This window comes from Coturnix japonica, chromosome 2 (genome assembly GCF_054131305.1).
Source record: "Coturnix japonica strain WE chromosome 2, WE-NBRP24, whole genome shotgun sequence".
Taxonomy (NCBI): domain Eukaryota; kingdom Metazoa; phylum Chordata; class Aves; order Galliformes; family Phasianidae; genus Coturnix; species Coturnix japonica.
Window position 1 is genome coordinate 45,990,691 of NC_140664.1, and position 25,208 is coordinate 46,015,898.

The 25,208-nt window shown below is 38.6% G+C and overlaps 1 protein-coding gene across 7 annotated transcripts in view; it reads left to right on the top strand.

Moving 5' to 3' along the window:
• Positions 1–25,208, top strand: part of PTPRM (protein tyrosine phosphatase receptor type M) — a 432,075-nt gene that overhangs the window by 386,553 nt on the left and 20,314 nt on the right. For all 7 annotated transcript variants that reach the window (XM_015855338.3, XM_015855340.3, XM_015855342.3 and 4 more), the window contains 2 exons: positions 12,384–12,481; positions 24,724–24,840. In XM_015855338.3, the coding sequence (XP_015710824.2) occupies positions 12,384–12,481; positions 24,724–24,840 (215 nt within the window). The remainder of the gene's footprint in view (positions 1–12,383; positions 12,482–24,723; positions 24,841–25,208) is intronic.

Sequence of the window (25,208 nt, forward strand, 5' to 3'; positions counted from 1 at the left end):
GTTGGATGGCTGAACTGGATGATCACAGAGGTCTTTTCCAACCTTGGTGATTCTGTGATTGTGATGTTAGAATGTTCCTCATGGGTCAGATTCTAAATATCTCTGCTTGCTGCAGCACGCATATGAACCTGTTTTAAGATGTTTTGTTCAAGTACTTCAGAGAAGTAATGACTGTAAAAAGTTACTTTTGAAAACAAGGCAGCTTTAGATTTAATAACTCAGTGCAGCCTTTCAACCTCTTCTTTTTCACTATTTAATTGTGAAGCAGATGCTAAACTGTTTGACTTTGCGTAATACAAGTTATAGAGACAAACATCAACTCAAGTTTCAGTCAAAAGGAGTTTTTTAAGTAGGAGTTATAAACTTCTGAAAATAAATATTTACAATGGAAGTGTTTATACAGTCTTCACTGCAGCAGCATAAACTTGCCACTATAATAACCCCTTTCATTTTACTTCTCTTTTCTGTAAAATGTGTCCTTCTTCCACACTCCACTATATATGTTGTGTGAACATTTTAATAAGGGTTTTCAGAAACAAAAATACATTTTCTTTCCAACTGAAAGTTCCCTTTCAGGCATCTGAAAGAGAAATATTGCTTTGAATAATAATACTCTTAACTTTCTTGGCACGTTTTTTTGTCTTTGTGTACCAGAAAGTTGACAGAACTATAGCAGTGTGGAAGCTCCACACTTATCTTTACAAAGAAATTTCTGCTGCAGTGGTTTTAGTCTCCAGATGAAAATTAACATTTGAAATTACTTCAGGGAGAACAGAAAACAACTGAGAAAGATAACTCTACACAGTTTTTCAGCTTTCTATTCTGTCCTTTTGCATGGTATAGGACAGTCCTCACAGACATCTCTAAGAAATGAATTAATTCCATATAACTGTATTCACCTTAAAGATTCAGCTGTGCTTGATGGTGTACTTTACTTCCTTAACATCAAAACATTAAAAAGATGATTAAAGCTATCTGTCTTAAGTGAACGAAATAAACCCATTCTTGTGCGGTGTATTGAATAGACAAAACTTTCTGAGGCGTCCTTCACCTGTACTGCAATAGTGCTGACAAGTGCCAAGCCATTACTTTTCTTTCACACTACATACAAAAATAATACACCCTTTACATATGAAAGTGATATGCACAGTTTGTACTGTGATACAGTATGGAAAGTTCCTCAGACCTGTGTTACTGCCATTTCACAGTACAGGTTGGTGATAATAATACTAGGTTTTGAGCAGCTTTTGAAATTTAGTACTTTGACTAGGATTGAGAACTAAAGCAGGCAGTTCCTCCTTCAAACAAACCTTTCCAGGTTGCAAAGCATCTGACAGTGTGCTGCACAGTATTAATTTTTCTGAGCACAGAGCATCTCTCATATGAGGAAAGGATGAGTAGCCTGTTCAGCCTGGAGAAGACTGAGATGGGATCTGATCAATGTTTATAAATATCTAAAGGGAGGTGACAGGCAAATGGATGAGGCCAGGCTCTTCTTGGTGATGTGTAGCAATAGGACTAGGAGTAGTGGTCTAAATCTTGAACATAGAAAGTTCCATACTAATGTGTGGAAGAACTTCTTTACAGTAAAGGTGATGGAGCACTGGAGCAGGTTGCCCAGAGAAGTAAGTTGCAGGATCTCCGTCTATGGAGATATTCAAGACCTGGCTGGATGCCTACCTATGTGGCGCATTGTAAGGTACCTGCTTTAGCAGAGAGTTTGGACTCAGTGGTCTCCTGAGGTCCCTTCCAACCCCTGTGATCCTATGATTCGGTTAGATGATGTCTGCTCCATTCTTGTGAGACCCACCTGGAGAACTTCTGGAGGCCACAGCATAAGAAGAACATCAAGCTGTTGGAGCAGGTCTAGAAAAGGACCACAAGAATGATAAGAGGGCTGTAGCACCTGTCTTGTGAAGAGAGACTGAGGGAGCTGGTTTTGTTCAGCCTGGAGAAGGCTTTGAGGCTTTCTCTAGTGGAATATTGATGGAGTTTCCATCAGAGAGTGTAGCATGATTAGAGGTAATGGTTCTAAACTAAAAGAAGGTCACTTTAAATAAGATGTAAGGAAGAAATTATTCATGTATAAAGTAGTGAGTCACTGGAACAGGCTGTCCTGAGAAGCAGTACGTGCCTCATCCCTGGAAGTGTTCAAGGCCAGGCTGGATGGGGCTTTGGGTAGCTTGATCTGTTCAGAGGTGTCACTGCGTATGGCAGGGAAGGTTCTAGCTAGGTGATCTTATGTCTTTCCAACTCTGAACCCTAAGCATAGAATCAATTCTGTGATTCTGGCAATGTGTAGTAAAACCTGGTAACTATTGAAGTCAACACTTTCCAACAGTTGCCACATTGTGGTACTTGAGAACAACTGAGTTTCTCCCTACCTCTTTGTTTATGATAGGGGATTTTAGGAATAACTCTGTTAGAACAATAGGTCTTTGAGCATTTTCATGACTCCCATATTTTTATGTCTTTGTCTTAATTAGCTCTTTGATAGTTCTATCTTTATAGAGAGCAAGTTGTTCCAGTTGCTTTCCATACAGGGTGGAACTCTAGATGCAGAGCTAAGGGTTTTCTAACAGATCAGGGTCTGTCTTAGAGTCTGTTACAGTGTTATACTTCTCCAGACCTTTGTGAGGAGGCAAATTAGAACATTTCAGAAAAAGTGATGGTGGATCTGCTACTAGTTAGTTGGAGTCACATTCTTCTTCACAAGTGAGTGCCTGTGTTTTGCGTAAAATACATGCCTGTCTTTGTAAACACTTTGAAAGTAACAGAAAACTTTAGAAATGATACTGAATAATTACTTAACAATTCACTAGAACCATTTGTTGTTTTTCAGGGAACATTTATACAGCATCAGTCTTAGAAACTTACCTCACCTGTCCATGTGTTTAGGGCATGCAAATTATGAAAAGCTGATGTTTGATTTTAGGGTGTCCATCTCAATAAGGAATCAATGTTAAGTTGGATGTGATAGGAAAGGTACTTGGCACTCTTGATGGAGCACTGTTAACATGCCTATCACAGAGTCTAATACTAAGGTAGAAGAAAGAGCTGACTGTTTGTCAGGAAAATCACAAAGTCGAAACATCATTTTGTCTGTGGAGTCTATTTTTCAGCCCCTCTTCAGCAGCATGGAGGAAACTTGGTGTCAGGTGTGAGAAGGCTTTTGGGCTTGTCATTTGCTGAAGGGAAACGATTCAGCAAATTCACAATGTCTTTCAGAAACAAATGTATCCAGAAACAAATAAGGCAGTTTATTTTTTTGCTTTACCATACCAAACTCTTTCAGACTTTTTCTGAAAGAATTTTTGTGTCAGTCAGATTTCATATTTTCTTGAGTTATTCTGAAGTTAAAAGGAAAATTAACAAATGCATGTTTATTTGTTAATGACCCTCACACGCCTCTTGTCTAGTAACTTTTGGATTCTGAGTGTTGCCATAACTTCTGAGATCTATTAAAAAATACTAGGTTTACTGAGAAATTAATTTACCACCATTCTCCAGCCTAAAGTAGAAAATACATGGTGATACATCTTACTTAGCAGATAGCTATAGGGCTAATAATTTTTTTCTTTTAAATGGTTCTGCTAGCATCTTTACTTAAACTTTAATGTAGCCTAAATTATCTTGTTTTTTTCGTCTGGTAAAGTGTTCATATTAATGCACTTAAACTTTCTACACAAGTTTGAAGAATACAGCATCTGAGTGGCTTACTCACAAGCATGGGCAGCATTCCTTCACAGTATTCCCCCAGGGAAAAATAAAAGAAAGAAGTAGCCAGAATGAACTCATGTTTTTGAGCTGAAGAATAGTGATGATTTTATTACATCCTGATGCTTATGATTGACTCAACATGAAAATAGAAAAGTAGAAATGGAAAGGACTAATTAGGTTCTTTTGTCCATTCCCTAAGGTACCTTCTACTGAAAGGGATAAAATGATCTTAAAGTTCTCATCCATCATCAAAATTGATTCTGCATTAGAAGTTGATATGAAGAGCCCCATCCAACAAATCAGCTTCCTAAGGCTTTTAAGTTGGAAAATGTTACAGACAACGTACTTTTTTTTCTAAAATAATTCTCAAGCTCAGATGGACTTTTTAGAATGAGTGATTTATAGGTACTCAGATTTCCTTGCTGCATATTAGCCTTACTGGGAAAAATACACAAATTAGAAACTAAAAGAGGAACACACAGGTAAGTAAGTTTATTTGCTGGAAAGCACTGATTCAGCTAAACTGAAACTTTCTGTTAAACTGTTTTGACTAAGTTCAGGCTCAAACTTTGGACTCAAGGCTCCGGGTGACTGGTTCCAGTCAGACTTTTGGCTACAGATGAGGAGCCAACATCTCAATTATCCATTCGACCTGATTCAATCTGAGCCCATACCTCAGTTTTCCAGGCATCCCATGCTATTTATTTATATGCTTGGCTGTGATTAAAAGATAAAATGTCTAGAGGGCATGGAGAGTCCATGCATGAGTAAGACCAACTTCTGTTCTGTAGCCAGTGCACTCCAATGGAAAGTGCAGCATCAGGGCTGTCTAGTTGCAAGTGCAGTTATTGAAAGTGTTCCTGTTTCATATCAGAAAAAAACTGAAACACTTCCTGCAAACCATTGCCTAGAGGTGCTCCCTGAGCTATATGAGATTATGTTTCAAGACCCTGACATTATTTGGGTATCACCCACAGCCCTCACCAGGGGATTCCTAACCTCTGGGAGTTCTGCATGGTTTACTGTTATTACTGTAATGCAAAATTTGAAAAATTCTAAATTTATTGCAGTCTGGAAAACAGGAAAAAATGTTGATGGGGGGAACAGAGCATTTAACATCTCTGTTGCCTGGTAAATTATATGAAAGAAAGTTCTCCAGTTATACTGGATGAACAACATTAAAAATAGGTGTGGAGAGAAGAAGAGGGACTTTTCCTTTCCTGCCATTGAGATCATAAAAAATAGCTTGCCTGAATGTTATGACACAGATGTAGTCAGCAGTACTGCGTAAATGGCCTTTATTGCATCTAACTTTGCCTAATCCCAGGCTAACTGGATAGATCTGGGCAATTTCTGTGGTCAGCAGTTCCTCTCTTCTTAATCTGCAGCCTGTCTGTGAGTAGTCAGAAGGTGTTAGGGGAGCGTGCTATTTATTCTTTGGAAATTCATATGGCATTTTCATTTTACTTTGTTGATACAGAACAAACTGAGGTAGTATTGGAAATTTAGCCATGGAGAAATGTCAATCAATAAGTGTGTAACACTTTATTTGATGGAAGGTTAGCTGGTAGCATTAGCTACCAGCATTATAAAAACGTCTTAAATAGCACCTGTCAAGTCTGGTCTCAGATTTAAAAATTTATTTTAGTGCAGCATTGGCTTGTTTCTGAAGATGGTGAAAATAGTAATGTGGAGAAAGGACAGTTAAATTATCCAGAAATAGTGAGGGAGCTGGCACGTTTTGACTGCTGCATGTTACACCAAGCCTGTTTGATTCATTCTGCCCCTATCTTGCTTCCTGTTGTCTCTCCAGGCATGTTTAGACTGTGACTGTGAGAGGCAGGAATGCCTTGTATACATTCATGAGCATTTAGTATGTAAGGCAGATCTTACTACAGTAGAGCTCCAGTTAAGGTGATGCCGTAACACATACGAAATAACACATAGAGTTGTGTATTGTTCCTGCCTAAGTAGTTCTGTAACAAGGAATAAAAGAAAATGCCGTATAATATTCCAGAGAATAAATACTGTACTCCTATAAAACTTTCTGACTGCTCACAGAAACACTGCACAGTAGGATCAGAGGAAATGCCAGCATGAGAAATCATCCAGCTCCAGGCAGTGGGTGGTTGTACCTCACTGCCTGAAGCTGGATATATGTACGTTTACACACGTATAGAATTCATATTTTGAAGCTGATTGTCAATTCCCAATAAAAAAAATCTCTAGAATTATCAGTTATGCCATTGCTCAAAGGTTGTTTTTGAAGCATCTCCATATTAAGTGGGAGTACAGAATGATGTGCTTTACTTTCATCTGACTATGAAGCATTTGCATAAACTCCATGAAACAATAGTACTGTAACTCATGACTGCTGTATGTTGTAGGCCAAATATTTCTATGTTCCTTTCATTTGGAAAGAGATGGAGATGCATGTCAGTCTCCTCTATTTCTTCATCCTGTTTAAGACCTAGCGCTGGCTCCTCTAAATGTAGGAGGCGGTGGTACAGAAGGCCAGGCAAAGCACTGGTCAGTCCCACAGGAGTAGTAGATAACATTTCTGCTTGCGCCTCAGTCACTTAGTAGTCTAAGCCTCATTGGAAGTTAATGGGACTTGAAAGCGCTTTGAAAATTTCATTTTGTGAAAGCCAATTTTCGCATAGTGCAATCTGCAGCCAGCAGTGCTTGGTGACTGGCTGGCTGGCAGCAGGTAGCATTTAGTTTGTGCTTGAAAATCAGCCAATTACTATTCAGTGTGCTGTCCCTTGGCTGATAATGAGAGATGGTTGTGTTTTCCCTGAATGATGGGTACAGTAGAAAGCATCTACGTTGCCAGTAGCTGCATTGGGCAGGATTTGTCCCAATAAATTATTTCAGCTTGCTTTATAAGCAGTATGTTCCTGAAATGTCAAGCTAACAAGATTCAGTCAGATCTGTTTCCTATTGACAATGCATCTACTGTGAGGAAATCATGAAAAAACATACTTTAAATTCATAGCTCGGTCCTGATTAACCCACCTGCATGTAGCTGAGATGGCATACTGTGGAACAGTGTGGCTTCCTACTGTAGGTTTTTTATTTTTTGGATTGAAAGACAGTATGATTGCAAAAGGAAAAAAAAAAAACAAAAAAAATGTACTAGCTGCGACTCATCTATAAGTAATGCATGTGATTGATAAACATGATATGTTCTGAAGCCTGGTTTAAAGGTGGTGTTGGGAGCAGCCGAACGTTTAGTTTTTGGTTTTGTTTATCATTAAAGTTCTGATAGATTTGTTGCTTAGAAATTAGCATTCTTTCTTCTATAAATAATGGTTATTTACTGTCTTACAAACAAGTGGCTTCTTTCTTCCCCATCTCTGAATTCACTACCATGGAGAAACCATCTAAAATATGATTTAGAAAGGAGGGAGAGTTTTTTTCCATACCTTACATAAGAGTAACCATCACCTCATGCTTCTTCGCTTAGGCAGCCTGCTGGTTTAACATACATAATGCCTACTGACTTTGTTGAAAGTTCATCTGCAGCTTTGTTTATTGGTATTTTTCCAAGACAGATGAGATTTACAGGAAAGTTTTATTGGGAAGGGTAGTGTGGCTGTATAATTACAATATAGCCCTGCTGAAGATTACATAATAATTAATATTTGCAAGGCATTCGAAAGCACCTTTGATATACCGTCACAGTCTGTACCAATGTTATAAATCAAATAAGGTCATAAAAGTGAGAATGAATTTCTTCAGCTCATTGCCGGGTTTTGTTTTAATTTTATTGAGATTCTTCAGTGCACAAAATGGAGCTGGGATGCACAGAAGTGACAAATAACCATAAATACTGAAGCATGGCAGCTAGAAACTGGCAATTAATAAATAACAGTGAAGCATTTATGGCTAAATTCTGCCAGTACAAGTGTATATTGCCTTTTATTATGCTAATTCTTACAGTGACTTGCAAGATTAGTGACAGTGAATAGATATGTTGCTTTGGGGTATGTTTTACCCTCTCCACTGTTTTGGGTTTCTTAAACAGACTGGTGAGGACTTAAATTAAGGCATTAGAAAGTAATGATATGGTGGGTTTTTTTTTCATCATTTTTTATTGACACCTTAAAATACAAGACTGATCTGTGTGTATTCGGTAGCTGTTGAAGAATCATGAGCCTATAGGATTTATTAATATCTCAGTCACAGTTTTATCTCAGACCTAAAATTTATCCACAGTATTGGTAGGAGCATATATACAGTGCCTATAAAAACATACTCCAGTATAAAACTTAAAAATAATTAAAGTCCATTGAAGTGTATCTCTTTTGTTAGAGAACAAATGCCTAAAACTACTTTGAGAATTTATTGTAGAAAGAGTTCATGACCACTGCATGAGTTTTTTAAGGTTGGGTAGTAGAGCTTTGTTCTGGCCTTTGCTGGCTTCCATAGAGGCACTAATCCTTAGTAGCACCTGGAAAGGTGAGAGAAAGTAAAATGCATGATAGCACACGTATTTAAGAAGCCCTTGGTAAAGACTCTTCTTGACAAATCAGGTTATCACTGAGTATCTTCTGTTGAGAAACTCAGTCTTTTGGGAAGGGCAAAGATGGGACTGAACTAGTGGTTTATCTTGATAGTTGGTGTTATTCTTTCAACTAAATCTGCAAAACCATGATCTGTGACTTTCTTTCCTATTATTCTGGCTATTTCAGAAAGAAGGCTTCTTTATTTCTACTGTATGAAAAAGTGGGGCCTAATTTTATGCACCGTAGTCTACACCTGGTTACGTATAGCAAATCTTATCACATAACGATGTGCCTGTAAATTCCTGTTGTTAAAATGTTAAGCATGTTGCCTTAGAAAGTAGGGAAGAAAATATATTTCAGGCACGGGAGATATCCTTCACCTGCAGTCAGTGATATTTGTAGTTTTAAACAGCATTTAACTGCAGTTTTTACATAACTTCTTTTTTTTTTTTTTTTTTTCTGAAAGGGAGTTTTGCTCTTAGCTCCAAATTCTAGCATGGCTAAAAGAGCAAATAGCATATACTTACAGATAATCAGATCACTGGATTGGCAGATCATTAGTAACCCTATAATTTTGCTTCCTGCTGTGAAATTCTTACTAAGTTACTTTACTAACAGCTAGTTTGTCCCATTTAAAGGGGTTCATTAGGAAAAAGAGCAGTCTTGAACTTTTTAATCTATCAGCTTGTACTCTGTTCTCTTGGTAATTATTTTTGGTTTATTTACCTTTGCTTTTTCATATGTATGTTGAGTGATTTGTGCTGCATAATGGGCTTGGGATTTTTTTGGCAGTTTATTTGCAAGTTTAATCATTCCTTTGTGGCTTCTTTTATTTTCTCCACACAACCATATTTATTAATGAGCAAAAATTCACTGCACCTCAAGTTCATTTTGAAGAGACTATAAGAATTGAGAGCTGAAGTGCAGCTCCCTCTCTATAGGCACATCAGCCTCTTGCCTTTGAGTGCCAAGGTTGTAGGTTGCCACAGTGGCAAGGAGCAAGTCTTGCTTCAGTAACATGTAAGGACAGTTCTTATTGCAGCTGTAACCTGCTGTAACCTCTAAGTGAGGGGATAATTTTACAACACATAATCACATGGGTTGGAAGCTGATACTGACTGGAAAGAGGTTTCAGAAAATCACAGAATAGCTTGGCTTAGAAGGGACCTCAAAAATCATCTAGTTACAGTCCTTCTGCTGTGGACAGGGTTGCCAACCACTAAATCAGGTGTTAGATCAGGTTGCCTAGGGCCCCATCCTACCTGGCCTTGAATGCTGTGCCAGCACCTCACCACCCTCTCTGTGAAAGATTTTCCCCAATATCTAATCTAAATATTTTTTTTTTACTTTAAAACTGTCCCCCCTTGTCCTGTCACTGTGTACCCATGTGGGTTTACTAAACTCTTCTGGAGATCAAATTTAGCTACTGCAGTCATGCATCCAGAGTCCATTTCCTCTATGAGCATGTGCTCACGGGGCCCAGTTCTGGGGAGCCTGTAGAACTTAAAGGTATCTGTTCATTTTTGGCACATTTTTAGCCACAGTAGCTATCATAGAATCATTAAGGTTGGAAAAGACCACTAAGATCATCTAGTCCAACTGATCAATCTCTCACCACCATGCCCACTGTCTATGAACTATGTCGCTGTCGTTCATTTTGGTCCCAAGTGAACCAAGCATTATGTTGTAGATTTTATATTCTGTGCTAGAAGACTTTAGAAACTGTTTGTTAAACTGTTTGCTTATCTAGAAAATGAAAAACTGCCCATATATTTACATGCACAGCCAGAATAAGTGCTGAGAACATTTCAGGATTCAGGTTTTCCTTCTTTCTTTATGTTTCTGCTGTTTTTTTCCAACATGTTTTCACTATTTTTCAGTATCCTAGGTTAGTTTATAGTATTTAAAATGATCATACACCACAGTAGCAGTACCAGTTGTTGGAACTGAGTCTCACAGCACCAAGTGGAAGAGGCTCCAGAAAGCTTTGTGGGAAGAAGCAGCTTCTTAAGACTTTAATTCATTCTTAGAAGCTATGTGATTTTCCATTTCCTGATACGCTGGCATTCCCACAGCAGCAACTAACAACTACTAGTACTACAACTAAAGGTTGTGATATTTTCCACTGATCATTTCTTTTGAGGGTTGTTTTTTTCAATAATGCAGTTAATTACCTGGGGGTTTGGGAGGCTGATTTCTTTTTCTTATTTTCCTTTGCTTTTCATCTTTATTTGGCAGTATGTTGTTGATTTCTTTTTTCACAGCAGCAGTTTTTGATACCAACTACTATATTGTGTATTTAATGGGGTATGCCACGGGCTTACTGTTAGGCAGTGCAGTGCCTTCTCCTCAGACCTTTCCCTCCCGCAAGAGGGCAACTGCTGAGAACAACCTTCCTGCCTATTGTGTTAAGCTGATACTTAGAACAATTATAGGCTCTTTCTCTCCCTGCCACAAGTCTCCAGAATCAAACTGTTCAGTTCTTCATGACAATAAATCCTCCAACCCTACCGTAGCCTATAATGCTTTTCAGTACTGGCTGGAGACAAGTAATAATTTATTCATATGTCAGAAAATAATTTGAAAAATGTCAGGAAGAAAAGAAAAATGGGATAGAAAAGAATTACATTCTGAGACTTTAAGGTAGGTTTTTGGGTTGCTGGGTTGTTTTGTTGTTTTTTTTTTCCTTTCAATGTCCTGAATGTGAAAGAAGTTTGGAGGCTGGATAAAAGATCTAGAGAGATTTGTAATTTCAAGATCTGAAGCACAGGAATGTTTAAATCACAAGACAAATTATGCCGACTTTGGAAGAAAATAACAGGAATAAATTGTTGCCAGTTCTCCCAGTGCTGTCTAAAGGAAATGAGAAAGTAGAGCCCAGCAATTTCCAATTTCAAGCAAATCTGTAGGAAAGGAAACTGTCCGGAGTAACAAGTAGAGAAACTTCCTACATTGTCCCTTTATTTCTCAATGACTCTGGCTTCTTACAAGGGGGAAGCAACTGTGCTGTGTAGACAGAGGATTTTTTCTCTCCTTTTAGTACCTTTACCAAAAACATGACTCAAATGAATGACCTTGAAACATCACAATCCTGCAGAAACCCAGTGCAGTGGAACCATTTAGATTTTCACCATTAAACCAGGCTGTGGATCAGGATGCTTGAAGCAACAGAGTTGTTATAATTTGTCCTTAATCAAGCTAAAATAATCTTAGAAATGTGTCATGAACTTGCAGACTCTTTTACTCAGTGGAAAATTGCCTCTCCCTACTTCTATTTTTAGCTACGTTCCTTCCAAGCTGATAGCCGTAGTATTTCTGCTAAATATTTTTTTTAGATTTGATTTGCATTTATTTTTATTGGTCTAGTGCTCTTAAACCACTGGTTTCAAATCAGGATGGCACACTGAATATCGAGTAGACATATAAAATGTCATGAAAACACATGGGCTACAAATAGATGGTACCAAGCACATGCAGAGTGGTGTAGTTGTTCTGAACATATTCTGTCACTGACATTTCCTGTGCTCCTGTGGGCTGGTACCCAGTCTCAGTACAATACTGAAGGAAGGTCTGTATCTACAAAAGCATTCAGAGTTGTTCAGAATCGTTCTTCTCTACAAGTACAGCCGAGGACATCGCTGCCATTACACACCGGGGTTCTTTCCTTCTTTTCCCACTGCTTTGCAAAGTGATATACTGCAGCAAGAAACTATAACTTCTGTTTCACTTCAAGAAGTACAATTTAGGAGCTGGGGTAATTTGATGGATTGTAGATACTAAGAAAAATATTAGAACCTGGGAAAGGCCACATAGTCCACTGAGGCTCATTTCATTCAAGGTACACCTTCCCTAGGTTATCATCCAATTGTTAAGAGTAAGAGTAATGTTATCCATTTTTTATAATTCTCCTTCTGGGTATTACAGAGATAAATACCTAGATGCTGGAGAACTAACTTTCTTTCAGAGCACTGTTTCAGGAGAAAAATACTTAAATGCAGATAGGTGGGATGACAGGAAATAAATTGACCCTAAATGAAAAATATGATTATATGAATACATGAGGATAATCGTAATTTCTCAAACTACCCCAGGGACAAGCTTCTAATCACGAGACTTAAAGAAAGTAACCTTTCCTTTGATTTATCTTTTCAGGACCAATGCAAGAGACAATATATGACTTCTGGAGAATGGTATGGCATGAGAACACAGCCAGCATAATCATGGTTACTAATCTCGTAGAAGTGGGAAGGGTAAGTGATTTTTGCACTTAAGAAGATGAAAGACTTCCAAGGTGTTTGCTTTTGGAAATTAAATAGCAGACCAACAAGATGCTTATATACTGAGTAAGGCACATAAAATATTTATGACTGCCTCTGCTAAGAGATTCATTACCAATTATTTTTAAGCATACTTTGGATGCTTGGCTTTGATAATGGTAGCCCAGTAAAATGTAACTGATAAAGTTGTATTCTGTACAGCACAGCTTGCAAAGACTGCCAAAGAGGGAAAGCATCACATCTTTGTGTACATACCTTTTCTATTAGGGGAAAGAAGGGAATTAGTTACAGAACAAGATATGGAGCCATCTTTTTTCTTTTTTTTTTTTTAAAGAGAAAAAGGGAAGTTATTCTGGAACAGATTTCTGAAAAGTACTTAAACTATGAAATTGCATCTTCTTCACAGTCTGTTAGTTTGAATCAATCTGGTTTGGGCATTCCTTCTATTAAGCCTTCTGGAGTAAAACAGAATAAACTGACTTTACTCATTTGTAGGCAGTACTCCGTGTTTGAGAGGCGTTTGGACAATGCCCTCTATAACGTATTTTAACTTTTTGCTGGTCCTGAAATGATGGCAGTTAGATCCGGTGATGTTTGAAGGTCCCTTCCAACTGAACTGTTCTGTTCTATTCTACCAAATTTATTGATCAAGAGGTCTTCTTTAGGAGCTCAGTTGTTAAGGAAAGCTTGAGTTTCCTGATTGATAATGTGTCCTTCTCTTTCTTGGCTTGACCACTTCTAAAGTAAGTGTCCAATTCAAGTGATTATGGCTAATTTTGTTTTCAACAAGTATTGAATGGACACATTTTATTTGCTTTTTGCAATCATCAATAACTGAGTGTTTTAATTTGCTGCTTTGTCTATGCACTGGTGTCTTAGTTTTCATCTGGAATGTTCTGTTGTTTGTGGTTGTTTTGGTTGTTTTTTTTTTCCTTTTGAAGTTTTAATTCAAAATGAAAAGGAAAAAAAAAAAAAAGCCACTGCTTTTCTTGCAACTACTGCAACTGTTGTAGTGTTGAATTATTGTTAAGTGTTGAAATAAGAAGCACACGTATCTTGTGTGAGCCTCATGGTTTTGAGACGTTCTAAATTTCATGCTGGCAGAGATGCTGGTGGATCTCTGTGGTGTTTCTACTAGAAAAGAGTGCTCCTAATGTAGTATGAGTCCAAAGTCTGGATCTTGTCTCCTTTTAACAAGTCCAGCTTTCCAAACTGAATTTATTCTTTTTTATGTCCTTGATGAATTGCTAATATAAATTCTAACATTTAGATACCCGTGTGTGCAAATCTGCCACAAGATCAGGTGCAAGCATTATTTTTAACTATAAAATAGGTAGGATTTCTGATGGCAATTAATACCTGCTGCAGGAACACAATGTACAGCTAATTGCAGAGACAAAAAGCATCAAGGAGGCTGCTTTGAAAGTTCAGTCCCTCGAGTGAAGAGGAGGATAGAAACAGCTGGGTGGCTACTTGGAAGTTCAAAATGAATTTGTACAAATAGGAATCATAGAAGCATATAATGTTTTGGATGAACAAGCCTTAGAACAAAACTAGCGTACTACACAACACCACCTACTCTTTTCCTGATGTCCACATTTGAAAGCATCAGTTAGTTTGAACTGTCAGGTACCTCCCACGGACATGCCAGTCTTGCTGCCAGTGTTGAGCCCTCTGCTCACTTTATATAGTTAGGCAACATATTTCCTTACAAGTGAGAAACAGTTTGTGCCACTGTGGAGATTTCTTTGGGGTGCAGGAGTCCTAGTGGGATACAGATCTGCAGTTTTCTTGCTTCTGACAGTGGTAGAAATGACTTTGTTCTCCCTTTCTCTGGAGGCCAACGTAGGTGAGATAGAAGAGCAGAATTAAAATGAGTTTCTAAAGGACATGAGATCATATGAACCGCAGAGCAATGCAGTCCTTCCTCCGTTGGTGCTTCTGTCCCTCTCCTTGGGCGTGAACCATCAGCAACAAGGAGGCATATTACAACACACCATCTGTCCTGCAGCCCCAAACACAAGTTCTGTGCCACTTTGATTAGTAATGATTTTAATGGGCCTTTTGGTAGCATTCCTACAGGGCACACCTTGTTACCTTCCTGACCTTGAGATTTTCTTTCTCAGGTGCAGTAGCTGATAGAAGATTTACAAGGGCCTATTTCATATTTTTTAACCTCTTACCCATTTTAAGTAAAGAAGAACTTTATGTTCTCAAAAAAGGAGAATATCTATTTAACATGTTTGCTGCACAATTTATGTCCATCATGAATTAATCATTGAGGGGGCGTATGTGTATTTGTTTACCAGAACTGCCTGGATAGTCATTAAATCAGTGCTAGGAACTTGCTTCTTGCCCTGGAGCATTATGCATCAGGACCGTTTTAATTGCGAATGGAGGAATCACCATGAGGCTGTCCCTAATGCAAGCACCTGCTGCAAATGACTCAGTCCCTGCATTACCCTCCAGCAGGGTCTGGGTACATCTGCCAATATCTGTCATTATCTGAGGCATACTTGTCAAAACCGTGCATCCCTTTTAGCTCTTGTGTGTTCCAGCAAGGGACCCTTGTCAGTGTTTCTGGCACCTGCAGACTGCTGTGCACCTGGTATTTAAATGGCACGGAAATGTGTTTTGATTGTTTTCTCTCTTTAATGAACCCACCTGAGGGACATTTAGCTCTTTATCCAGTAGCCTGTTACCCAGTCGCTCACATTTACACTGCTTGTGTGGAAATTCAGAACTCGCTTGTGCTGTTATACCAATCCATCTGCCAGAAGTCTTATCACAAAATCTGCAGGGCTCCCTAAGGAGACTTTTGTACTGGTAATTTAAGCTAATGATTTCTAAACATATTTAGTTAGTTTTATGAAGACCTCATTAGAATGTGACTGTTTATTAAAAAAAACTAAATGAGGTCTCCCAGTTATTTAGAAAAATCATTGCTGAGTTGCATGAACAGTTCTTTGATAACAGCTGATGAAGTGTTTTTTAGTTACGTCTACGTTGTCTTAAGAACTTTTACAAAAAAGGGAAAAAACAGGCAGGCCTTGAAAGACAGAGAAAAGAAAAGTCTGTCTTCTTCAGGCTGTGGTCAACAACTTTCCCTTCTCAATGAAGGCCAAAGAAAGGGAAAGACAAGCAATTAGTGCTGTAATATACCTGTATTTTAGTGCAACAATCTACATTTCCCAAGCCGTGGACTAAGCAAGACTCATAAAAATATATCAATGTGACAGCAGGCTACTAAACGAAAAATAAATGGATTATATTAATGCATTTCAGATTATATTCATACAGAGCTCCTGTTAGTAAGGAGCAACTGTAGGTAGTAATGTAGTTTCAAACATATTTTCCTGAGCAACTTAGAATGATATGGTGGATTGCTTTAAAAGACAGCAACTTTTTGTCCCACTCACAGAGGTACAATTGGAAAACAGACATCTGGCTTATTCCAAGAGGCCATTCTTATAGCTGGATCCTTCTGTAGAAAGCGATGTGAACTGGATCCCAGTCTTCACATAGTGGGAAAAGTCTTGGGTTTCTTGTTGAAGTGTTTCCTTGTTAGTACAGACTGAAATTTTTCTCTCCTCAAAACAAATCACTGGGAAGGTTTAGAAAATATTCAGTTGTGCCATCTAGCTGTCATTTCCATCTTTGCTCTTTTGAGGCTGGTACTGATACTTGGTTGGGGGAATCAAACTTGGCATGTCACATCATTTGTCATTTGTCAGTAGTCACTTTCTCCCCCACTCCCTGTTTTTGCTTGAGGCAGGAGGAATTTAGTAATATCTGATTAATAAATGGTGAAATGCACTGATGAAATTCAGTGGAGTTGGTCGATATATAAACGCACTGCTAGGACTCATGATTGTCTGTCATGCTTTTAAAATAACAAAGTATTTACCAAAAAAGAGAGAGAGAGAAATAATTACAAAAAATGAAACCTCACCCTAGGAGCATCGTAATTGCAGTAATTAGAGTTTCACAATTATTATCCAGAATTAGAAAATGGGCAGTGCTGATAGTGTTAATAAGCACACAAAAGACTTTTTTTGAATGGAGGCAAAGTTGACAACAACAGAACAGATGTGAGACAAACAGGGAAGCAAAGGTCACCATAGGGTGGCAAATAGCCCCTACTCCTGCACATGCGCCTTCACACTACCAAAACAGCTTCTCACCAATGTCTTTGAGGAGTGTTGACCTTTCCTGATAGCCATCTCACCCTCTTCTGGGTGACTTTCTCACCCTAGAGCCACCAGGGCTGTATCTGCATAGGGAAAAAGAAAGAACACTGAAAGTTGGCAGTTTAGCTGATCCTCTGCTTGTTTGACTGGACCTGCAGTTGACCTACAAGGCACTAACATCTGCTGTGCTGCAAAAATGTTGATGGCTTTGATTCTTCATGCTTAAAAATACAGGGTCTAAATGGCAGTTAGAAGACCCATACAGTGGTAAAACGTAGCAACTGACAGGGAAGGAACATCTCCTTCAGGCTGGCTAGTTAAAAATCATTCTTTGTTGTAAGATAAAAATCTGTCAGAAAGAGAATTGTTCTTCACAAGAAAGAATCCATGTGGTCCCATTCCTAAGCAGTCATATGTGCTTGGGCCTTGAGAGCTCAGGATGTGCAACCTTGTTCAACATTCAAGAGACAATTCTGAAGCAGATACAAATGTGTTTCCTGAAAAAAACAAAATCCAGAACTCTTGGTTGTTTTCAGATTCTCCTTATGGTATGTTTCTGTTATGGACAGACATCATATATCCAAGAAAAACTGTCAAGTAAAGTCCTGTCCAGAAACTCCGCACTAAAAACATATTGCTCGAACCAAACAAAAACTTCATAAGCAATTTCAGCAGCATTAAAACTAACCCCGTGTGAAATTCCCAACAGACTCACCACCTGTTCTTAGAATAAAACAGGATTCTTTTGATACAGACCTACTAGGAAGTTCACATTAATGTATTCTAAAGTTTTGAGAATCTTCATGCAGAAGAGCCCTCTAATGAATGAAGCTGAATTCAGACTGTATTTAAGATTCAGATCACCCATTACAGAGATATTGCAGAGGTTAAAACAGAGCAACTCTTTAACATGTCCAACAAATAGCATATTTGTATTTAGTATAAATGGAAGAACACTCTATATAATTGAAATTGCCTCTAAATGTGATAAGCTAAATTACTGACATTGGAGTTAGTTCAGGAGACTGGCATTAGTGCTCCCTAGGCGATGTGCCAGAGAGTTTATAAGCGTACTACTAATGAAGATTTCATTTAAACTTTTCTCCTGAAAGAAAGAAAAAATAGTTTGTACATGAGAGGAAGAAAGCTTGCTGTATTAAAACCATCCTTACCTCTATATAATTCCATTCTCACCTTCAAAAACTTATACCGTCATTCCCCATCTAGAAATACTTTCATTCTAAAGCATGTTTATCTAGAAAACCTGGGGCATTTTCTTAAGGTAAATATGTCATTACATATTTCCTGATATTGTTTTACTTCCACTGTAATTCCAGTATCTGTTGTTGGATGCAGTAGAGATTACAGTACTGCAGACTGTCAGTGAAAATTAAGAAAACAATTGTAATTTGAAATTGTTGTTCATCTTTCAATTCAGTGTACCCCTTTAGTAGACAAAAGGGATTTCAGCTTTCTAGACTTCTAGCCAGAATTAACAAGTTGGCATCATTCCATTATGTGCAGCAGTGGATGAGTTCATAGGGGGGAAAAAAATGGCTGCTGTTCTTTGGGAAGGAGAATGAAGGACTCTTTGCAGTCATTTAATAAAGATGTCCCTGGATTAGCGATGTTAACATCACCAAACAGGACAAGTGTTCTGCACTGTCCCACCTCACTCACAACAGACATGGTTTCAGTTCTCAGTATTTCGGTGTTTCTTATTTCCAGTAAAAGCTATGCCTCAGAGAGAGTTAATCAGCTGAGTGTCTTAACCTTCATTAGTCTGACTGAGATAATACATTTTGAGATATAAATAAGAGTAAGTATACACACACACATGGACCCCATTGTTGGACTAGCTGCTCAAGTGCTGCTGAATGTAGGATGCAAATAAAAGTATAGTTTGCAAAAAGAGGTCTTCAAGGTTTCCCTTTGAAAATGGCTTCATCATTGTAGGGCTGCTCACCTCAGCAGTCTTGTGAAAGGAGTCTTTCTGTGAGGGAAGAAGTATCCTGGGAACACCAATACAGCTTGACTGTACCCAGTAGGGTAGCATGTAGAGCTCTCTAACCTGACATCAGATGATCAGGTGTTAGATTCAGAAACAACCATCTAATTCGGCAGTGCTCCTTGGCCCAACTTACGGCATGATTTTGTTCTTGGAACAGAAGCACGATTCAGTGCACAGGCTGTTCATCTCAATGCAGGCACATCAGGCTCTCGGAGCACAAGATCTGAGCACTGTGCCCATGATTTCACAGTTTTGTACAGGATTAAGACAGGCTTTGAGGAGCTCCAGCTAATCCTGTAACCATTCCTCATCTTGGCATAGAACCACCCTTCTTATGTGCTCTGTGCTCAGCCTTTCTTCCTCCAGGGCTGTACTAAAGTGCACTAATTTACAGTCTTTTTTGATAACCAGCAGGAGACAAAATTGCCTAAACATAAGCAGTGAAATAGAAGCAATCCATATTGCTGTGAAGATGAAGGCAGGAGCACTACAAACAACTTTACCTTGGGTCACATTTACCCTGAAACAATTCTCCCAGACTAATTCCATTTTATGGCCCAAGTATGGTCAACCCAAGCTGCCCAGCTGATGGTATAATAACAGTATATGGTGTTTTCATGAACAAATGGATTGTATTTATTCCCTCAGGTGGAAAGCAGTTAGTCTAGCTGAATGAGAGCACATCCACTGGGCAGCCTAAGATAGTAGTGTTGAGGCAGCACAGGGCAGCAGAAAGTGGTGAATGATATCAGCCCTGTGTCACTGTTGGGAGAAGTTAGGCTGGGCAAGTAAAATCCATAGAGATCTCACCCTGTGGGAGCTTTGAACCACAGGAAGACTTCTGGCTGCCTTTTGTACAGACCCATTCATCTGTTGGTGCCAAACAGTGTTTTAAATGTTGTATTTCTCAATTCTCCTCCATACCCCATTTAGAAAAGTATAACATGAAGCATAGATCAATTAACTGACTTGCTCTAAAGCAAAATGAAAAGGAAAGTATTGGATTTTGTCTTCAGTCGAAGGTGGGTTTATAACTAATAAAATGTTCTTCATCCCAGTACGCTTTTGTTTGAAAAGTATTTAAATAAAAATACTTCCAGTTATTGGATGTTCTTTTATTTCAAGTCAGCCAAATAAAAGTATATGATGTTATCCTACTTATATCTGCAAAACCTGTTAAAGGTTTTCACCAGTTAGCTCGGTTGGCTATTTCATTTTATACTTTGGAGGTTTCACTTCAAAATTTATGTCTGGCTTATCATCATTACTTAGTTTGGGATTAATTTTAAATTAGAATGTATAATGCTGCTCTTCAGTAACCACAATCCTTGCAGTGCATAGCCAGTTATACCACCTTTTTGCTAAGACTATTTCAGAATCAAAGGAAACTGGAAACTCTGAATAATCATTGTTATTTAAACTCTTCTGTAGGAGCTGCAAAGTATTTTTCACAGCCAGCTCACATATTAATTCTGTAATATTCCTTCTATTCCAAACCTCTAAGTAAATGAATTACTGTCCTGGCTTTCAAACTGCCTTTAGCTAGATGTGTCACATTGCCAAATGGCTAAATATACAGCTTCGGAAGTCACAATCTGTGTTCATTATCTGTCTACTGCCTGCATTGTTTGTTATATTTAGAAGTAGCAAGAACAAGTTCCACCTTCATTTTTAATTCTTATTTTCTCACATTGGGCTATTTTGTTGGGAGGTGGGGGTAGGGAGAGGTCAAAGCAGATAATCATATTCTCCAGATTTCTCAAATTATTAGTAAAATAAACATTTGGAACAAATGGACGGTGTACCTTGGGATGAATAGATTAAACCAGAGCATTTTCATTATGTCTCTGGCAATCACCCCTTTTATCTCATCGTGTGATGAACATCTGTATTTTTTGGCAGCGTGTTCGGATATAAATGTGGGGTGTATCTGAACAAACTCCCAATTATAGTTCTGCTCAGATGAGATTTCAGAATCATGTTTTCTACTTTGTGGCCGATATTTACTGTTATGGTAGCAACTGTGTGGAAAAAAATCTAACACACTTAATATTCAGTTCTGGATTCATGTATCAATTATTTAGCTAAACCTTCTGTTGGTAGATTTTTTTTTGAAATATGTATCAAATGTTTACAAAAAGGGAAAGAGATTCATAATGACACAGTAGGTAGAGCTGTGCTAAAAAGAGAAAATGAACAAACATATGTTACCAGCAGTATTTCTCATATTTGATGAGAAATACCATATTATATTTTGCTGCAGTTGTCTTTCCCACTACAAATAAAGGCCTCAGTCCAATAAACATTTCTAAGTGTAAGTTTAATTTACAGTCTTTAATTCTTTCTTTAAGACCCTACCATATTTACTTGAGGAACCTTAGAGGAGATAGGAAACTGATCTTTAAGTATTTACTGAACTTTTGGCTAGGCAGAAGTCCATAGAGTTCCCACATCTACAGCACAGCACGTGCAACAGCAGAACAGAACGGGAACCAAAAGTACTTTAAAAAGCCAATTTTTTTTTTTGTGAAAGGAAAAAAAAAAAAGAAAGAAAGAAAGAAAAAAAGTTGTGTTTTCTTTTTTTCCTTGCATCAAGTGGATCATTTACTGTTGGTCTGTGGCTATGACTGCGGTTCTGGCACCTTTCCCACAGCTGTTACAGCCCCTATTCCACTTGGGAGAGTTTTCAGGAAATTGTGTTGTCATGGATCCTTCTGCTCTGCTCTAATCTGCTCCATGCCCCACATCCCCTGTGCTGCAGAGTATAAAGTCCCCTGTGGGCACAAGCTGCACGAGGCACAGAGGGCTATAACTTCTGTGCAACGTCGCCCAGAGCTTCCCTAATTACTCACTGGATCATCTTAAATAAGGTTTAAAAACAGGCAGAAGCAAATCCAACAATTGAGAAGAAGGTGGGTACTACTGTGCTATTCTAAATCAGTCTTTCTAAATGTCCCCAGTTCTTACTCATAATCCAGGCTGTCTAGACTTACCAAGTTAGAAACAGGCATGTTTTCCATCAAGGCTGAGCAATTTAATTCAGCCAGGGCTTTTTGTTTCTTTTTTTTTTCCCCCCAATTGTTTATTTTACTAAACTAGAGCTGTTTTGTGGATGGCAGGCACCCATCAGAGAGAGACAAGGCTAAAGTTAGCAACAGCGAGACGTGCAGATGAGTAGTGCTGTTACCAGGATCACGGCAGCAGCTGCTTCCTTCAGACGTGTTCTGGCCGGGTTTGTGTGGTTCAGGTTCCACCTATGGAAAGAAGAAGGGAACAGGCAGGAAAAGGCAATTAGCTCCAGAGACACAGTTCTCACTGGGCTACTTCAAGCCAGGGGCAGTATGAATGGCCTTGTTTTTCATGCAGAGTCAAGAAATCATCTTTAGTTGTAGGTGGGGATTTCAAAGAGTTTCTGGCAGTTGCCATAAAGGGTCATTTTGCTGGCCTAGGGGAATTGAACTGTGTGAATTGTCTGGATCGTTTTAACAAAATAGACAAAACAATGCACATTCAGTGTGTTTTGCTTAGCTTCTATTAGAAAGCTTTTGGAAATACATGCAAAAAGGATAAGATCTGAAAAGATATCGAGTAGATGCAACAGCAGATAGCAGCAGCTACTAACCTGCTTGCAGCAACATTTAATGCTTTTGAATGGAATGTTCGTTGCTTATATCTGGTAGTGGATGTGCTTTGGAGGTGAATATGTACTTGCCAGAAATCCTGAGGGGTAGGAACTGGGACCCTGGGACTGCCCCTTGGTGGTCTAAGGAGCCATAGAGGTGCTCCTGGTACAGGAGTGCTGAGTACTGTGATGACTTTTTCTGTGTCCCACCTTGAACATTTTCCATATGGAAGGCAATTCTATTTACTGGTGTTTGCAGATTGTCCTGCAACCATTCAGTGTTGCCAGTTTAATGTAGCAAGACCTATCTTCTGTCCAGACACTAAAGAAGGGTTGTAGGTGGTGTTTGGTTGCTCACAGGAAAACAATTTCTGATATAGCCTTTTCTCCTGCCTAGCAGGACAAGGTTCATCTCTGCATGATTTTTTACATACTGAACCTTGATTTCATATAAATAAGTCACTTCATAGACACGCTTTATAGTTTTCTCTGTGTGTCTATATGCATATGCTTCAGTTTTAGCTTTTATTCAGTTTTACTAGACTAGACATGATAGTAATCCAAATATAGATTTGAAAAATACTCTGGTAGTTGTTCAATGGTTTTTACAGGTTTTTTTTTGTATCAGTTTTCCGTTCAAAATTTGAAGTTAGTTTTTTTTTGACCCAACAAATTTAAGTGTATACTTAAGCAAACCAGTAGATTTACATGTACTGAAAGATCAGTTTAAATTTTTTCCTTCAACAAGAGAGAAGATACTGTGCAGCAGATGTGTAACAGATGCTACTCCTTGCCCGTGCTGCACTACTGGACAATGGCCAGGTGCAGTGATGATAATATAGTTATTACCGTGATAGAGCAGAATAAAACAGACATATCAGCAATGTGTTTGCTTCCACACCCAGCACCTTGTCCACCCAAATGAGAAGGAGGAGAAAATTTCTACCTGCATAAATTATCTGCATCAAAATATAGAATCCCCACCGCAACTCATGCATCTTTTTTGAATGCATTAAGTATTGTGAAGTCCATGCTATCTAGATCACACCAGAGCTCAGAAAATCTTTAATACAATTTACAAAAGCCATATTTTTCCATCTATGAAATGGACTTGGAGGTATTGGTGGATGAAAATCTGCACATAATCTGCAAATGTGCATTTGTAATTCAGAAAGCTGATAGTATCCTGGGCTGCATAGAGAGAGATGGCCAGCAGGGCGGTGATGGAGGGGATTGTTTCATGAGGCCCCACCCTAAGTACTGTGTTCAACATTGTGTCCCCAGCATACGGCGGACATGGATCTGATGCAGTGGTTCCAGAGGATGACCACAAGAATGATCAGAGAGCTGAAGTACCTCTCTTGTGAAGAAGGGCTAAGGGTTGCAGTTGTTCATCTTGGAGTAGTGGGGGCCACAGGAAAATTTTATTGCAGCCTTCCAGCAACTAATGGAGGCCTGCAAGTATGCTTGATAAGGCCTCTGTCAGAGAGTGTAGTGTAAGCGACAAGAGGTAATGGTTTTAAAGTGAAAGAGTAGATTTAGATTAGATGATTAGAGGGAAGAGATTGTGCTGAGGATACTGAGGTACTGGCTCAGGCTGCCCAGAGAATCTGTGGATGCCCCCATCCCTGGAAGTACTCAAGGCCAAGCTACCTGAAAGGAGGTCATCTCACCTAACCATAGCCATCAAAAAGCCAAACTCCTAGTCTAAAGTAATGTCTAAACTCTTGTCACAGTTAACAAAAGTAAAAGCACTTCTAAGAGGTATTCATCCTAGTAATCCTAATTTGAGCTAAACGAGACAAAGCCTGCCAACAGTGTTTGGGGCCATCTGGAAAATCAGTATTAAAACCCAGAAATAAAATTCATCTCTTGACTTGGTGTGTTGAGTTTTGCCATTGGACCTCATAGAATCCTTTGGAAGATAGATCTGAGCAAACAGATAGTTCTCTAACAGTAGAGAAGATCCATCCTGTCTGAAAAGCACATTTTCATTTTAGAAGATAGGAAGTCTTTTAGAAGCAGATCAATACCTTAAAATGTATGGGAAAAAAGCTTTTCACATTAGTTATCCTTCTGCACATTTACCCCCAGTTGGAAAGTTTATGAAGTGAGCAGTTTCTGTAACTGAGTTATGCACAATGTAAATACTTCTTGTGCTTAATACAAATTCACCTTACTCTACTAATCACAACACAGATCTCACCTGCAACACAAAAATGCAGCATTAAAAAAAGAGCTCCCTTAAGCATGAATTACTTCTGTGTGTAAAACTGTGAATCTTCTGCACATGGTCGTATTTGAAAATGTAAATCACTGCAAAGAATGTAGAATGGATTCAGCATGAACCTTCTAAAATAAATGAACCTTAATTTCTTTTGTGTTTTTAAAGGTTAAGTGCTGCAAATACTGGCCAGATGACACAGAGATATATAAAGACATTAAAGTTACCCTAATAGAAACAGAGCTCCTCGCTGAATATGTGATTCGAACATTTGCAGTAGAAAAGGTAAGTATCGACATTCACTTTTCTTCAGTACGGTGGTAGCTGCTTAAATAACTGAACACATTCAGCAAAGGAAAGTTAAATTTGTGACCTGTTGTGTGAGTTTTTGTAGCAGATTTTTGGGTAAACGGCCAGCGCCCTCTTATGGTACGTTATATTTTTCTTCAGAGGCAGCTGCTCTGCATTTTTCCATCAGCCCTGGCCACTGCCTATGTTAGAAAAGTGATGTTCCTTGCCCGGAAGAAATCAAAGCCTCCCTCCCACCAATCAATTGAAAAACACATTTGTGCTGTTTTCCCATCTTAAGCTCACTGCAATCATTTTCTGTCTGTACCAGAGGCTGCAGGCACCATTATTCAGAAGCCTATGGC